Below are 17,567 nucleotides of genomic sequence, written 5' to 3'. Positions count from 1 at the left end.
CAGAACAATATGACATCACGGGTAAGTAAAAAAAAAAAACTATGGTCTGACAACATTTCAATCATTAATTGTGATAAGATCATTGCAGTAGTTGGTCAACATATGGCTAGAGGATTATCCTGAGTGTGCAGCAGCTTATAACCCCAGCCAGATATGTAATCAGATGCCTCTAAGTACACTTGAATATAGCAAAATAGGTCATTTGATTCAGAAATGTTATATGATAATAGGGAGAACTGCAGACTTGTGAGCTGACCAGTAGACCCGTCATTGTGCAAGCCACAACAGATCACTGCAAATGAAGCCAACACACAGCTGTATGCATGTAAACTATTGGAAAGTTGAGTGGAAGGAAAAGGTACAGTGGGGCAAAAAAGTAATTAGTCAGCCACCAATTGTGCAAGTTCTTCCACTTAAAAAGATGATGGAGGCCTGTAATTTTCATCATAGATGTACCTCAACTATGAGAGACAAAAGGAGAAAAAAAATCCAGAAAATCACATTTTCTGATTTTTAAAGAATTTATTTGCTAAATATGGTGGAAAATAAGTATTTGGTCAATAACAAGTTCATCTCAATACTTTGTTATATACCCTTTGTTGGCAATGACAGAGATCAAACGTTTTCTGTAAGTCTTCACAAGGTTCTCACACACTGTTGGTGGTATTTTGGCCCATTCCTCCATGCAGATCTTCTCTAGAGCTGTGATGTTCTGGGGCTGTCGCTGGACAACACGGACTTTCAACTCCCTCCACAGATTTTCTATGGGGTTGACATCTGGAGACTGGCTAGGCCACTCCAGGACCTTGAAATGCTTCTTACGAAGCCACTCCTTCGTTACCTGGGTGGTGTGTTTGGGATCATCGTCCTGCTGAAAGACCCAGCCACGTTTCACCTTCAATGCCCTTGTTGATGGAAGGAGGTTTTCACTCAAAATGTGACGATACATGGCCCCATTCATTCTTTCCTTTACACGGATTAGTCGTCCTGGTCCCTTGGCAGAAAAACAGCCATAAAGCATGATGTTGCCACCCCCGTGCTTCACAGTAGGCATGGTGTTCTTTGGATGCAACTCAGCATTCATTCTCCTCCAAACACGACGAATAGAGTTTTGACCAAAAAGTTCTACTTTGGTTTCATCTGACCATATGATATTCTCCCAGTCATCTTCTGGATCATCCAAATGCTCTCTAGCAAACTTGAGACGGGCCTTGACATGTACTGGCTTAAGCAGGGGGACACGTCTGGCACTGCAGGTTTGAGTCCCTGGCGGCGTAGTGTGTTACTGATGGTAGCCTTTGTTACTTTGGTCCCAGCTCTCTGCAGGTCATTCACTAGGTTCCCCCATGTGGTTCTGGATTTTTGCTCACCGTTCTTGTGATCATTTTGACCCCACGGGGTGTGATCTTGCGTGGAGCCCCAGATCGAGGGAGATTATCAGTGGTCTTGTAAGTGTTCCATTTTCTAATAATTGATCCCACAGTTGATTTCTTTACACCAAGCTGTTTACCTATTGCAGATTCAGTATTCCCAGCTAGGTGCAGGTTTATAATTTTGTTTCGGGTGTCCTTTGACAGCTCTCTAGTTTTGGCCATGGTGGAGTTTAGAGTGTGACTGTTTGAGGTTGTGGACAGGTGTGTTTTATACTGATAACGAGTTCAAATAGGTGCCATTAATACAGGTAACAAGTGGAGGACAGAGGAGCCTCTTACAGAAGAAGTTACACGGCTGTGAGAGCCTGAAATCTTGCTTGTTTGTAGCTGACCAAATACTTATTTTCCACCATATATTGCCAATAAATTCTTTAAAAATCAGAAAATGTGATTTTCTGGATTTTTTTTCTCCTTTTGTCTCTCATAGTTGAGGTACATCTATGATGAAAATTACAGGCCTCTCTCATCTTTTTAAGTGGGAGAACTTGCACAATTGGTGGCTGACTAATTACTTTTTTGCCCCACTGTATGTTATATAAAGGTGCGCAAGCAATAGAAATAACTCATGTCTTGAGAGCATCTAAAAGAGGATTTAAAGAGTCATTGCACACATAGGGCTACACATGTTGCACTGATTGAATAAATCCACTCTCTCTTTTTTAATTGGAAAATGTCTTCAGGATGAGCAAAGAAACCAATTAGCTTGAGTTTTAGTGTGAAGTTTCTGCAGTCAGTGATGATTTGGGCAGCCATGCCATCTGCTGGTCACAGTTTTATCAAGTCAAAAGTCTGAATAAGAATCTATCAGAAAATGCTACAACACCTAATGTTTACATTTTCTGATGAGGTTTGTGGAGACCCAACCATCCATTCTCTGTAGCCACTTTCAAGGCAGCAGGAGCGATTTTTTTCTATCTCAAGAGATCATTAGGTAAGGAGTGGGGATATAAATTCTGGACAGGTCACCAGGTCATCAACTTGTCACCACCAAAACTCTGAACCACATTACCAATACTTTGGTTAATGGCCATGGTGTTACTGTTCTTAACTGAACGACACATTCTTCTGGCCTAATTCCCACAGATCCACAGATCATTAATGGATCATTGTCAGGAGGAAGATGACACAAAGCAGAGATTCTGAAGCGCATTATTAAAGCTACCAGAGCTTCCTGAACATCTCATCAGAGCTGCACCATTATCACCTCCATGGCACACAGCAGAAATTCATCCTGACAGAGCGTGAAGTTCCCATATTGGCGTTCTTTTAGTCGGCTGAAATTTATGTAACAAAAATCACGTTTCATCTGTACTATGCATTATTCTGTTTTTTTAAGCTTCATTAAAATAGTTTAAATAAAAGAAATAACTGTTATGGATGCAAATATTTTATGGGTTTCTATTGCTTAATTTAATTATTAAATTTTCATTTATTCTTTTTAAATTACTTAACAATATATATTTTTTTAAGTTCCTAAGTTTGCTGACTGAACCTGCAGGCCAATATTTAGACAACAGACCCAAATACATATTTGCAAAGTGAATACACTACATCTATCTTTAATACGCAAGGTACACCTGGTTAATCTTCTTTCAGGTAAAAAATTCCAAAGAACAAAAATTAGCCTTACAGATCTAGTTTATTTTAATAGAAGACCCATTGCTTTAGAATGACAGCGATGCAAAATAACAAATGGATCACGTAGCTGTCATTTCCAGTGTACCACACCTCTAAATCCAGCAGGGGGCGCTTCCGACTAATCATGGAAATGCTCACATTCACACACAATCTGTGTCGCCCCGTAGCGTTCACTAACAAGTTCTTCAGCTTCTCTACACCAACTCATACTGACATTTTTACACCGTTTCCAATGAGCTGGACTGTCAGTGACCCATTGTCTAATATATGTCTGTATGTACAAATAGGAATGTGGGAAATAATCCAGTTATTTTTTCCATGTGAAACTAGAAAAAGAAACTGCATTCCCTAATTTCGGAGAGCTGCTTGTGGGAAACTGACTTAAGTGATTGTTTTACAACACRTATCAGAGATAACAGCTGATTTAATGTTGGCACACAGATCAGATTGCATCTTCCTGTAAGTGCCATTTTACAGCTCCTCATGTTCAAAATGAAGCTGAAGTACAAAGTGCAGTGCTTCCCTATCACTCTTCTATTTTATTGGTGTTCAACTGCTGCATTTTTATAGATTACAGATGTAGGATAAAGATTATTAGTCACCACTGAAGTAATTAAATTCTACTTTGAGTAAAAGCTGTAGCAAACTGTAGCACCACACGCACTAARTCCTGTTTAAATACATCCTCRTACTTGTGTATTTTAAAAATGTAAAACACAAATKAAACGCATGTTAATAATGTTTTTTACATACTTATATACTTAAATTTTCAGAATGATACCTTTATAAGTACCGGTCATTTCAAAATGTCTTCCAAAAATAGTGACAAACATTGTGGCTTTTTACACTTTCCCCTCTGATAGAGGGGGGAAAAAAGTAAAATAAAAAAATCGCACATAACCTGATTGCATCAGTGTGCACTTCCTTAATCCAACTTTATTGATGTACCTTTTTAATMATTTGCTTTTCTTTAGTTGGAGTTTATCAGAATCCCACATTTGCGATTAATAATGYGTGTCAACTTCATTTTGGATATCCTATCAGATTTTGAGGACTACAAGTGACTCTACAATTTTCCTTTAATTTCCTCCTCACAAAGACATTCTGTTATTGATTTTGGCAGATGCTTGGAGTCACTACAAYGTYGAAATGCAAAATCTGCCTCCATCTTTAGATTTCTAGATGCTACCAATAGGTTTTGGGTCAAAACTGRCYGGTGTTTCGATCTGTTTACATGTTCATTAATATTGAKAAATGACTTGCTTCATCTGAAAAGTAAACCCAGCATGATGAGGAAGCTGTCACCATATTTCACTGTGAGTAAGAACAGTGCACACTTCTGTTAGTGATGTTCCGGGTTATTTATCTCTTTATATACAAGATTAAAAGTTCTAGCTTGGTTCCGTCAAACCGTAATGTTTTGCCTTTTAGTAGGCTTTTGTTTTCTTTAGTAGAAAACATATTCTGTCCATCAACTCTATCCCAGAATATGGAGATRGTTTCACATTGAATAGACTTAATTAAAAATGTGAAAGTTGCTCTTTAAAAACTCTACTTTCRGGATTTTGTTGCCCWGATATAACTGTAAACTGTCAGCAATCTAAATTACATCTATATAGTCTGTCATTATTCAGAAGGCAGCCGCATGTGGTGTTTAATTTTCCCCTCACATGACACGAGTAGAGCGGCAGTAAGTGACTGCATGTTATTCAGCCCAGCCTCATTGTTCCAGGCAGCCTGTGACGTTGCTTTGTGTCGGAGGAAGGAGGGAGGGACGCCCGGGTTAGAGAGTTGATGTTCCCAGGCAAGCAGCACGCAGCAGACTCACCTTTCCACAGGCCGGTTCTCTGCATTGTTCAGTTTCTCCTGGAAATTAAACAACTTCGAGACTTTTTCCCAGACTTTCACCCGGTCGGTCCACTTGCTGCTCTCTGCGGCCACACTTCAACACGGCGGCGGAGTCGAGGTGCAGCAGCTGTAGGGATGTAAGTAAACTAGATCTGTTGATTAATTTTTTACCGTCTTTCCGAAACAGGTGCGGGTTTCGCTTTCACAGAAGTAATATTTAAAAGAGCGGCTGTCTGCAGCTTAAAAGCTGTAAACTTGTGACTTGTTTCCGCTGTCTGCACACTGGCTTTTTGTTCCCAAATGGATATTGTCGAGCCAAGAGCTTGACTTGTCAATAAAATGCACCTGATGTGCGACAAAAAACATTTTAGTTTAGAAATGGCTCATGACTACTACCACCAACAAAGTGGTAGTAGTCTTTGAAGTCCAAGACTAAGGTTTAGTCTTAATCTTAAATACTGAATGAACGCAATATTTATTCTAGTAACAGGTGCGTTGCTGGAGCCCCATTGAACCCAACACCTGCCTTTTCGATCCAGATATCCCGTTTATTAATGAAAAGATATTTAAATTTTTAGGGTTTTTTTCTCTGCTAATTCTCAATAAACTGCCATTTTAAATAAATGCAATGTTAAACCCAAAATTATTTATTTAGTTGGCAAATTTAGAGCCAAAGTAGTCTTAATTTTAGACTGAATGTTTTTTTTATGAGTAGAATTAATATTTATGCATTAGAGTGGTTCAACCAGAGTCCTGACTTGAGTCTGACAGAAGATGTTTGAGGAAAATATCTATTTAAGCTCATTACATAAGAAAAATGATCAAAATATAAGTGTAAATGCGCAAAAAGCTGATCAGCTATAAGAAGGGTTGATTTTCTTCTATTTATTACTGAGAAATGTATAAATACATTTCAACTTTCTAATGTAAACAAAGGCAGAACAATTTTCTTCGAAATTACATTGTCTTTTGAGAGATACGTCTGCCATTTCTGATCACCAGCAAACTTTTTGATTGAATGAACATAACTTGAAATATCCTGCTTTTCCTCCAGCAATCTGAGAAGTAAATGGTGTGAAAGTGGAGTACAACAGGATTATCATCTGACGTCACCTTAAAGGAACCCGAAGCGATCAGGCTGTAAGATTACACGTTCTCAGATGTCTGCTGCACTGTAATAATGCCTTTGAGGTTACAATGTCTACGCTGAAGCACGTTATTCTGCAGGACAAAGACCAGGACAATGAGAAGAAGCTGGACTGGAGTTATATCAACGAATGGGCCGAGAATGAAGTCGTCACAACGGGATCGTCGGACATGGAGACCCAAACGGACTCAGGGTCTTTCGAGCACAAGGAGTGTCAGACCTGCAGCCCGGTCATAATGCAYATAGATCTCACACGGACGCACTCCAAGCTGAGACACCTGTCGCTGGTGGACACTGAGGGACAGCTGGCACCTTTGTTCCARTTTGACCGCCAGGCTCCTGGACGCATCTCTACGTCTCCCACCTTGAGGAGGATGAGGAGCACCAGACGTCCTGTGATTGACACTCGAGAATTGGGCCGCATGGAGAGCACTCAGGAGGAGCCGTGCCCTGGAAGCCCTCTGTCCCCTGTGCAGAGAGTCAAATCACCTTTAGCAACAACCCCCTCCTCTGATGGAGAGAACTGTCAGGAACCTCAGTCCRTTTCACTCTCTGGGCGACAGAGAACCAGWTCGCGTAGATCAAAGACTTTTGAAAACGGTGTCAATTCCCCAAAATGGGAATGCAACAGGGCTCATTCTGCTCTAATGAAAGAGTCTCAGTTTTCTGATGTAGAAGTGCAGGTAAGGGTTTTTGTTGATTTCCATTTCAATTTAACTGAAACATAAATAGTAATATAAATAAATGGTAATGGTAATATTTCCTCCGCCAGCCTCAGTCCAACACTTCAAGACCTTTTCCCCTGTGTATTTCCATGCATGGTCTTTAATAAATTAAATAGGTAGACATTCCTCACTTGCAGAAGCCCTCCTGGAGCGGTCACTCACAATGCAAGCTTTKGACAGCAAATGAATCAGCAGTTACATGCATTGACAGCTCTGACCAAGCCCACAGCCTGGAGGGCCCTGGGAAGTGCTCTCCTCAGGGCCCCCATTCACCGCAGTCAGCAGTCACCCAATAATGGAGGGGTCAGTGAGCGATTGGAAAAAGATAATGGGCAGCTCTATTCATCAGCTCGTGGTTTCCAGGCAGGCACTTTCTCAATAGTGTCGACATTCTCCCACAATATCAAGGGCTTTTGAATCCAAGCGACCACTTAAAACACTGATTCAGATTACGGTGTCTTTGAAAGTGATCTAGTGGTGCCGTTGGCAGTAGGAGGTCTTTGCATGCTCGGTCTTTACGGTGTCCGTGCAGCATAGAAATTGTACGTTCACTGTTTTTGAAAGCTTACAGCTCTAATAAAGGTTCTCTGTTTTCCTACAGGAGAGGGAACGGTGTCATCCAAGGTAGGCGCACTATACCTTTGACACTGTGAATATCATTGTTTACATGTTGTCTGTTGGGACTGTGAGCACTGTAGCATACAAATATTCAGGCTCAAATGTGTGGGAACATATTTGCTTATCAGGAATGTAGTAAAATATTTGGACTCTTTTTACAGAGCGCACATTTGTTTTGTAGTTGCGCCTATCAGCTGTCAGGTGTTCAAATGGTAAAGCTGAGCTGCTTTGTGGCAAATAATTTATCAGCAAAGAAGGAAAAAAGTAGAAAGTCGAGCTCCATCACATCAAAGTGCTTTGGGCCTGATCTCTGGATGCCGATCGGACCATTAGCTTCAGGAGCCCCTTTGTGCATTCATTGTCCTTCACGTCTTTGTTAATGCTTCATAAGCACGGTAGGTTAAGTTTTGAGAGTCCCATGGTTACATTTGGGCTAGACAAACCCTCATTAAAGCTGTTTTCCCTTACCACCACCCACRCCCCTCCTCATGGGCGGCGAGGCTCTTCCTCACACTGGATAATTAGGTAGCTTTTGTCCCATTAATTACACCCTGGAACTGTGCCTGGGACAGTGTCCGGGCCCTGCTCGCAGTCTGTTAGGGCAGTTTTGTTTTGGAACATCATTATTTTCTCTCGTTAATATGGGAGACAAAACAAGCAAGTGCTCTCTGCTGGCAGAGAGGCTGGTAGAGAGGAAGCTTTCTGCACGATCACAAGGCAACAGGGGCTCATTGTGACGATGCCACGGAATGAATCACGATGAAGCATTGACCTGGTTTAGACGTGCAGTCAGCTCTGTCTTAGCGCCCCATCAGCCCATGCCACGTTCAGGTGCTGATGCCATCTGTTGCGATGTACGTGCACTTAGCTGGAGTTGGGGATTGGTGGGGTCGTGTTTAATAGTTTAACAGGAAGGGCAGTGAAAGGAAGGAACAGTTGAGCCTTTCACATTCTAACAAAAGCATGCTGAAGGAATAGGTTACTCCCGTTTTCAGTCGAGCTGCACACTAGCTTATCCTGTAAAGCGTACATGTTGGCCCTGCAGCCACGCAGCTTATAGCTGCTCCCAGTTAGTGTCCCAAGCTGCTTGTGCAACTGTACATGTACAGTTGGAAAAAGTGCAGTCACTGTACTAAATACTAGTGCTCTGCACTGTAAGAGGGAAAAAGTTGGTGGTTTGTTTTTGAATATAACAGCTGACATTAACAAAAGGTGAAGACTGTTGTTGGTACTTCTACTTCTGCTGCAGCTAATTGTTTGACAATGGTTTGTCAGTAAATATCATTAAACACAGTCAGAAATGAGGATGTGCTTTTAGTGAACAATGAACACTCAACTTCTGCTGCAATATTTTTCTAGTTAAACTGGACTTTTGTTCTACTTTTGAGCTTTTGTTTCCCCCTGTGAGCATTAAATATTTAAACCATACAGCCTGATACAAGAATTTAAGGTAACAAAACTAACTGAAACAAAACTAAAATTAAAAAAAATCCTAATTTAGTTTCTGTTATCAAATGCTTTCAAAACATTTGCTACTTTGTTAATTTTTGCACTTTGAATCATAGTTGTGTATTTCCAGTTGTGTAAGTATCAAAGAAATTTTATAATGTGCAAAATGCATTTACGCTATACATCAGGTTAATGATGGAAGTATTGAAATGCATATCAAAGTACTGAAATTGCATATCGTAAATAGTCTTGGCTTTTTAGGATTAAAGGTAAAACTTTGATGTGGTATGATAGCCCATTTCTTCACAGTATTTGCACAAACATTTTAAATCCAAAATGTTTAACATGGTGCAACAACTTTTATTTAAACAAGTAAAGTAATGAATATTTTTTCTGCTACTAAATAGTGTGTAATATTTGGATTACTCTAACTGCATTAAGGGAAATGTACATCAGYTGTGTCAATCTCAAATCATAAAATAAAACATTGTTTTTTTTATCTTTATGCTTAAAGCTAAGCATAATTTGGAATACACTTCTTAATTTAACATAAGTTATTATGAGAAATATTACTCCTTATACATAAAATGTGTCTGTACACTGATTCAGGGGTGCTGCTCTTTAGTTTTCACGCCAAGATTGTTTGGCTGGAAATGTAGTCAATTTTGTCTTTAGTGTTTTGTGAGAAAAAAAATATTTGGTGTATTTTGTTTCTTTTCTTTTCTAGTCAGCTGACCAGTAGTGTRCAGCAACAGGTGGGGCAGGGACTAAGTTACTCTGTTCTCCATACAGCCAGAGAAAAAAGTAACTTCTTTAGTGTAGCGTGGTCTACCTGGTTATGTGAAACAATCACATCTGAGGAAACAATCACTTTGAGGAAAATCCAGCCCATCTAGTTGCTAACCGGCAGCAGCCACATTCAATAATTTCTCTTGTTTTCTTGGCGTAGGCCTTATTTGATTGTGATTGTCATTTGACATTGTCACTGATCAAGTTTTTCAAGGTGTACCTCATTTAATCCTTTGTGACAGATGAGTCACCCCACACCCTTAACTTCTACAGTCATTTCATTGCCATCTTTAATGTTGCCTTCGTCACACAATCACATTTGTCAGCTGCTAATTTTAGCTCGTGAAAGTTCATTTTTGCCCTGAACAGTAATCCCAAAGTACAGCGACGGAGGATAAGTCATAACATTTGAGAATGGCGGCTGTGTGAGCTTTGCCCCCAGGCTAAAAGGCAGGCCTGTGTTTTTCCAACCAAAGCCATGCCTCAGTTACCAACTATGAAAAGAAGACTGGGAGGATTAGAACTGGCACACATTGACAGCTTGTCTTCGTCCACGCAAATGGGGTGATCCATTAATCGGCAGCTGTCTATGCATGAGCCAGGCGCATAACACTTATCCTTCATAATATCTGCTACTCAAATTAATCACTGGTTTTCCACACAAAGCGGATGATATTTCAGTGGCATTTCTGCTACACAAAATGACAAAGGGAATTTTATTCCACCCCCCAGCTCGGATAGTCTGACTCTACTTRCGTTTCACATAGACTAGTTTTGTTACAAGAGATTCTCAGATATTGAGTCAGCCGTTTCCCTGTACTGTACAACTTTACTGTACTGCWAATTAGTACAGTGACTGTTCATTTTTATCTTATGATGTTGGATAAAACTATTCAGCATCTAAAGGTCCTCATGTTTCTGCTTCAGGCTTCAGGAGAGGAGGCGGAGCTCAGTGGTGGTCAGTTTACCTGGACTCGATGTCTCACCAGGAGACCTGTTTGTGTCCAACGGAGCGGCGGACATGATCAATGATTCAAATCTCGCTGGTAAAATTCCACGTTCTCTCATTTATATGTCAGGGTTTTTTTTTTCTGTTTGATTGCAATATGATCCTTAGCCAAGTGATCTGCCCTCTGATTAAATTTGTACCGTTATGAGTCAGTGTTTTAACAGTTTGCTTCTTGATGYCAAAAGGTTTGACCATAACCCACCCATGTTTACTGTAAATGTGAGGCAAGTGACTTAAGAGTTTGGGTTTGGCTGGATTTTTTCCTTGATGGCAAAAGAGGTTATAAAGAGCGCATTAAAAGCAATCTGCGCTATACATACAGTATTTGCTGTGTTATTACTTTTGAAGTACTTTACTTCTCTATGACCAAATGCCAAATTATATTACATCTCAAAAGTATATTTCCAAAAATATTTATATCATGAAAAACATTCTAGCGTTTTTGTCTCTCATTTTAAAAAGTAAAATTTGTGTATTTTACAGATTTGTATTTTAAGTTTTTATTTTMATTTTGAACCTAAAATTCACTGTTCTAGAAAATTTGCGTTTTACAAATGGTCAATAAAAATATTTCAAACAGAAGAGTCAGGTTTTGGAAAGGTCGGTTCCTCGTTGGGGCTCCTTTTCCATGAATTACTGCAACATGGCATGGAGACAATCAGCCTGTGACTCTCCTGAGTTGTGATGGAAGTCCAGGTTGCTTTGATTGTATCTTTCTGATCATCCATATTGTTGGGTCTGGCGTCTCTCATCTTCAATGTGGGTGGGTACCAAGACAATTAAATCGGCATCACCATACAGCTTGTCAGCAGAAGGATTCATGAAGTGCTTTAAAACTTCCTGGTAGACGGCTGTGAAAATTGAGTGGACCAATACTAGTGGATGACATCATACCCCAAACCATTACTGACGCTGGAAACTTCACTGGACCTTAAACAATATGGATTCTGTGCCTCTCTGCTCTTCTTTGATTTCCAAATAAAATGCAAACTTTACTTTCATTTGAATAGAGGACTTTGGACGACTGAACAGCAGTCCAGTTCTTTTTCTTATCCGTTCAAGTAAGATGCTACTGACGTTTACTTTGGTTCAGGAGTGGCTTGACACGAGGAATGCTATGTTTGTAGCTCATGTTCTTCAACAGGTTTTCCTTGACAATCCTCTCAAGGTTGCAGTTATCACTATTGGTGGTGCACATTTCCCTAATGCTCAATTCTTGGATGCAACACTCGGTGAACAACAAACTTCTTCAGCAACGACCTTTTGTGGCTTTCCCTCCTTTTGGAAAACGACTGTCTTCTGGACATTTGTCAAGTCAACAGTCTTCCTCATGATTTTAGGTTTTCATTATCTGAAAACAAGATTTCACATTCTGAAATGAGTGATAAATAAATGACCATCTGCTGATGGCAAAAACTTTGCATTCAGCATTACACTTTTATCTTTAGATGGCCAAGGGATCATTTAGCACCTAGAGAAGTAAAACAAAAACGACAGTAATTTTAAACCATCCATCTCAATATACACAATTACAAAAAGGAAGGACGCATCATAAGTGATACATATTCTATAGATGTGCCAGAGCTGCTAGGTAATTCACATTCAAACTCAATTAGAATAAATTTTTAACATATGTGGCGAGATGTGAAGGCAACTTTACTGTAGACTATGAATGGATTATACAAGGTTTGTCTAGGTTCTTAAAAAGTCTTTTTTTTTTTTTTTACTTGCCCATATTTATAAGAAAACTAAGCATAATAAGAAAATAAGTTGAGTCATATTGTATAACTGTCGACTGGTCCTAATGGTGACCAAAATCAGGCTCTTAACTTTGGTTTATTTTGTTTGTATTTCCTTCAATTCGTGTAAAGCACTTTGAATTGCCTTATTGCTGAAAATGTGCTATAGAAATAAAATTACCAAAAAAAAAAAAAATTTGAATGAGCTTATTTCTGTATGTCCAATTTTATCTTCATATTTCATGGATATACCTGAATACATTGATCATAGTTTGTGTGCATGGGAACAAAACTGATTCTTTAGGAGTATAAGGAGGGGATTTTGTGTTGTTATGAAATGGGGGGGGGGGTGCAAATTGGCACAGGGGTTCATCAATTCAGAGTCACAGTTCGTATTTTGTTTTAAACTATTGTCCTCAAATCAAAGCAAACTTTGTCAGAAGGTCTTTAATGTCTGCGTCCAGACTGTTGCCACACAACACAATCATACTTTGTTTCTGTGTTTGATTTCTGTAGATGCAAAGAAATCAAAGTGGCCCTTTTTGAGGCGCAGTACGGTAGGTGTGCCGTTTGCCTGCAGGTCTGTCTGGTGTGTGTGCGTGACTGGTGCCAGCGATGTGGTCTGTGGTTTGTTTGGATGTACTTTGTTACAAAACTGGTCAGTTGGTTTGRACATTGTTCTCTGACCCACTTCTCAAAGCAGATTAGTGCGTTTCCTCTTATCCCCTTTAGGTCACACAGTTGTTGCAGGGGGTTGAAATGTAGAACTTGAGCCAGACTTTTTAATTCACTTCTAAAGGTGCTATTTTTGCTCATAATGACCAGGGCTAAACAGAAAATAAAGAAATGATCTCTTGTTTTCCAATACAGTCTGTTTTGTGTCTGAGTTTTGTTTTCTGTTTTTCAGACTAAAGGGAAATTGCAGGTGGGCACAGTATCAGATATTGAAAAATACCTTTCAGCGGTGCAGATTCAAGACTGGAGAAACMCAGACTTTCAGAAGTATAAGGTGAGCAGCATCCACAGCAAAGCTTCTTTGCTTTGTATGTTAATCATCAGATTGGTTTAGTATGTGCCCTCATCCAGGATAGGTTTGAACTACAGAGACCTTCAGATTTCTAATTTAAACACAACTCACTGTTTGCTAAATGACTTAGAAATGACAAAACAGCAGTTAGCGGGAATGTCCTGCAGAGTTAAAACAATGCAGTTTGTGCAAGAACCAGAATTTCTAGGCGGCAACCAATTARATCATTTCTACAAAAGTCTATAAATAAACACTGACCTGCATCTGATTCACCATGGTGGCAGAAAACGTAATCTTTTTTTTTTTCTGTGCCAACGTGCTCTGAGGCAGGCGCAGCTTCCTCGTTTCTCACTGTTGTTGTTTGTCTGTGCAGGACTTTTCTCTGGCTGAGTTCCTCCAGGATCAGTCCTCGCAGGTGGGCGTCACCTCTGACCCTCAGGGTCGAAAGAGACAAGAGGCCATCTGGGAACTCTTCACCAGCGAGTGTGTTTACTTCCTGGATCAGCTCATGGTTCTCAAAGAGGTGACCTTGTCCATTCAAAGCCTCACAATGCTCCACTCAAACACATAGACCCACAAACAAATCGACCAAACCCAAACGAAACCCAACTCCTGCTGCTTTGTGTTTTATTTATTATCTCCCTGAATTCTTCTCTTTGGTTCACGTAGAAACCTCTGTTGGGTTGTCCTTCCCACGGAATAGTGGATTTGAAATTTAAAACCACATTTTGACACTTRGCTCTTTCTGTTTGTGCCTGTTTTGTTCCTTTCAGGTGTTTTCAGCCACACTCATGAACCTGCAGCAGAACAACTGCCTCACGGATGTTGACTCATGGAGCCTGTTTGCAAAYCTGAATGAACTTTGCCTGGTGAGACATGATGCAAATAAGCTGTATTAGACTTGTTGGATTATATTTCTAATGTAAATTATTTAGAAAAAAAGAACATGGTACAAGGTAGCTTAGTAGAGCTGTGAAAGAAAAAATCTTAAGACTGTAGACTTGAGACTATCTCAAATCTTAAGGCACAGTATCTGTAGGATTACAATTAGATCCTAGTTTTTACCTAATACACCTTTTTGTTTGTTTTACTTTAAGTGTTAAATGTTGATCACTGTAGCAAAAAAATAAGCAGCCTTAATAAGAATATCGCTTSGCGCTTCTTCAGGTAGTTCACTATTGTTGAGTTTGTGTTACCTGYGTCAAGGTGTAATGACAGTTTTAAAAGTTTTCAAAAGCTTAACATAAAATCATTTTCTGCATACCTACCCTTCAGGCTAAAGCATTTTTTTCTCTGACTGTTAATGGCTTTGTGTTGTGTAAAGATCCCTCTACCCCATCTCTTGCTTCAAACTGCAGATCCCTTCAAATCTGACCAAAATAACCTTTAAAAAAGCTGTTTGTACATATTTTATAGTCAAGAATGGATAAAAATAATTCATAAAATAAAAATAATTTAAAAGTACAACTATTTTTGTCCTTTTAGTGTTGGAAGGGCTAAAATAACACGATTAAAATGATCATTTTTAATGTTAATAGCATTCCTTTTGCCAGCAATTTTATTATTTATTTCTTATATTAAACTCAAGTTCGGGGACACGATTCTTTTCGACATTACGTTTCACAAGAAGATCCAGCACTTAGCCTCCCATCTGAACCCACCAAATAACACGACCACATCCACAAAGAGACATGAAATTCACCCTAAAAAGGAGACGGGGGGGGCATAACATCACAAAATGGGATTTAAGGTCCAGATTTCTCTTGGTTAGATAATTATCAAAAAAGTATGTAGAAAAACAATGTGGGGAAAAGTAATAATTGAATAACAAAGTCAAATTTATAGCAATTTTTTTWTTCAAACTTGTATAAATCAAATATTTATGTGGCAGACAGAAACAGTTTAGATCTCCTCGTTYAGATTCTTCATCTGAACTTTTWATTTATTTACTTTAAAACAGTAAATAAATAAAAAGAGCTTATAATTTTTGTCAGGTTGGTGCATGTTTTCATTTTAGAAAATGTGATCAATCTCTTCACTCCTGTACTTGATTTGAACTTTAACCGAGGTCAAACCCAAAAATAAACATCATATTAAAAACGTGTCCAGAAATGCCAGTCATGTTAGACTGAAAACTTAGCCTCTTGGCCTTTCAGTAACACCTGACATGCCATTTCTTTTTCCTGTGCAGGTCAGCTTTAGTTTCCTAAACAAACTCTTGCATGTCATCAAGAACTTGTTGAGTATTACCCAGGGGGACGGGCCTACCCTGTTGGAGCTGCTGAGCAAGGCGAGTGTGTGTGTGTGTGTGTGTGTGTGTACACTGTGACAGCAGATTTTTACACGCACTGTTTGTGTGTGAAGATGTAGAACTGATGGCTTTGCACATCCTGCCGCATATCAATGCACCTGCTTTAAGTTTATGTCTTATTCTAAAATTCAGGTTGGTGCTATGTGCAGTACTAAAACTATTTTTTCTCACTGCTGTTTTTCAAAAATGTTCTAAGAAAGATATGAACTGCAAGTGCCTCTGAATATCTTTAAAAAATATAACTAAATACATAAACAGTGAAGCCCATAAATTACATGGAGTCTGATCACCCATCAGTCTGTATAACTCCTCAATCTGCTGACAGGTTTTTGAGGAGAGCATATGTCACTGTCTGGAGAAGTACTGCCTCAACTACTCAGCAGCGCTGCTTTATCTGCACAACCTGATGCCCAGGGAGGACTTCGGGCCATAYGTAAAGGTACAGGAGACGGCAGAGTTCAGGCAGCAGCTGATTTGTTTGTGTTAGTCAGCAAATGCCAGAACGCAGTGTACCTTTGACTGMAGGCAGTGTGTGCCAAGTATGAGCGAGGACACCCAGCAACGCTTCTTTTAAACAATTAGTTCGGTGTCTCTCACAGTCCTACCAATGAGGAATGTCATCCTTTTGCAGCTTATCCTTCCTGATTGTTGACATGTGCTTCCTAGAGGGATCTCCCTCCTTAAAAGTTAGCTCTCTGCACTATTGTTCCCAACAGTGGTTCATTTACTACGAGATGCTTGTCTCCACTCTGCCGTCTTCTTCTCATGAATCCTTTCTTTGTCTCCTTGCTTTCGGCTTAGTGGTGTGAGAGGAGCAAACAGTGCCGGAGGCTGCAGCTACGCGACCTGCTGGTGGCGCCTCTGCAGCGGCTAACCCGATACCCGCTGCTGCTGAGGAACATCGCAAAGAGATGTCAGGTGTTGGAGGAAAGCAGGGAGCTGCAGGTTATAGCTGACAAAGTGGACAAGTCCATATGTGAGCAGCACGTACACCTTTTCTCTRAATGTCTTTGTCTTTAATATGCATCAACCTTTCTGAGCATTTGACTTTATCTCTGGCTGAAAAAAAACTGTTTTAGTTGTAGGATTTGTACAATAGATTGATAAAAAACAATCAGATCTTTTCTCTCTCTTTTTTTGCCACATCTTCAGTCGCCAGACATCRAAGTGTCGCTCACTTGGGTTTCATCAGCATATCTGTGCAGGTGTTTACAATTCTATTTGAACACAAATGGCATGTGTGGCAGGTGTCAGAGTGGTTATGCCTCCGAACAAACAGACCAGTTTTCTTTAAGAGCAGGTGACTCAGCTGTGTTGAACAGCAGCCAACGGACCTGTTGTGGCACTTCTGTCTGCAACCAGGACAGGAAAATGTGCAGCAGCCGTTCACTTTGATGCCATTTGGTTCTTTTGTACAGAAAACCCACATGGACTTAATACAGAGTTGCTTACCTCCTCTTTTCTGAGATGCATGCTCCTGCAGCACACCTTTTGTAATGGATGTGACGATAAAAGGAGCAGCTGATGGGAGTTTTGCGGTCATGGGTGAAATATGTCGGCCAATGTCCTCTCTGGGCGTGAGGAATGTTTACCATAAAATCTGTAATCTCTCACGAAATTCAGCCACACCCATGTTTGCATGTGCATGTTTGGCATCACCATGTACAGTTAGATAAGATTTATTAGCAATGTTGTCAYTGTGATGAGCCTTACGTATGATTAAAAAGATGCTGCATTTCCTTGTCAGTATAGGTAAAAATGGTGACGCCGTCCACGTTTTTGTAAAATCCTGTAATTCACTCTAAACAGTACAAAAGTTTTTACAAAAAAATTA

At 39.8% G+C, this 17,567-nt stretch overlaps 1 protein-coding gene across 1 annotated transcript in view; it reads left to right on the top strand.

Annotated features, from left to right (window-relative positions):
• The first annotated feature begins 2,892 nt into the window (after positions 1 to 2,892).
• The window catches only part of plekhg7 (pleckstrin homology domain containing, family G (with RhoGef domain) member 7), a 17,823-nt gene continuing 3,148 nt past the window's right edge, over positions 2,893 to 17,567 (top strand). The window contains exons 1-11 of the mRNA XM_017305164.1: positions 2,893 to 5,056; positions 5,974 to 6,749; positions 7,393 to 7,415; positions 10,575 to 10,693; positions 12,912 to 12,952; positions 13,303 to 13,404; positions 13,796 to 13,945; positions 14,196 to 14,291; positions 15,614 to 15,712; positions 16,059 to 16,172; positions 16,535 to 16,720. Coding sequence (XP_017160653.1) covers positions 6,117 to 6,749; positions 7,393 to 7,415; positions 10,575 to 10,693; positions 12,912 to 12,952; positions 13,303 to 13,404; positions 13,796 to 13,945; positions 14,196 to 14,291; positions 15,614 to 15,712; positions 16,059 to 16,172; positions 16,535 to 16,720 — 1,563 coding nt within the window. The 5' untranslated portion in view covers positions 2,893 to 5,056; positions 5,974 to 6,116. The remainder of the gene's footprint in view (positions 5,057 to 5,973; positions 6,750 to 7,392; positions 7,416 to 10,574; positions 10,694 to 12,911; positions 12,953 to 13,302; positions 13,405 to 13,795; positions 13,946 to 14,195; positions 14,292 to 15,613; positions 15,713 to 16,058; positions 16,173 to 16,534; positions 16,721 to 17,567) is intronic.

The sequence above is a fragment of the Poecilia reticulata genome, linkage group LG6 (genome assembly GCF_000633615.1).
Source record: "Poecilia reticulata strain Guanapo linkage group LG6, Guppy_female_1.0+MT, whole genome shotgun sequence".
Taxonomy (NCBI): domain Eukaryota; kingdom Metazoa; phylum Chordata; class Actinopteri; order Cyprinodontiformes; family Poeciliidae; genus Poecilia; species Poecilia reticulata.
The sequence above is the reverse complement of the archived record's forward strand: the minus strand, read 5'-3'. Positions and strand labels throughout refer to the sequence as shown.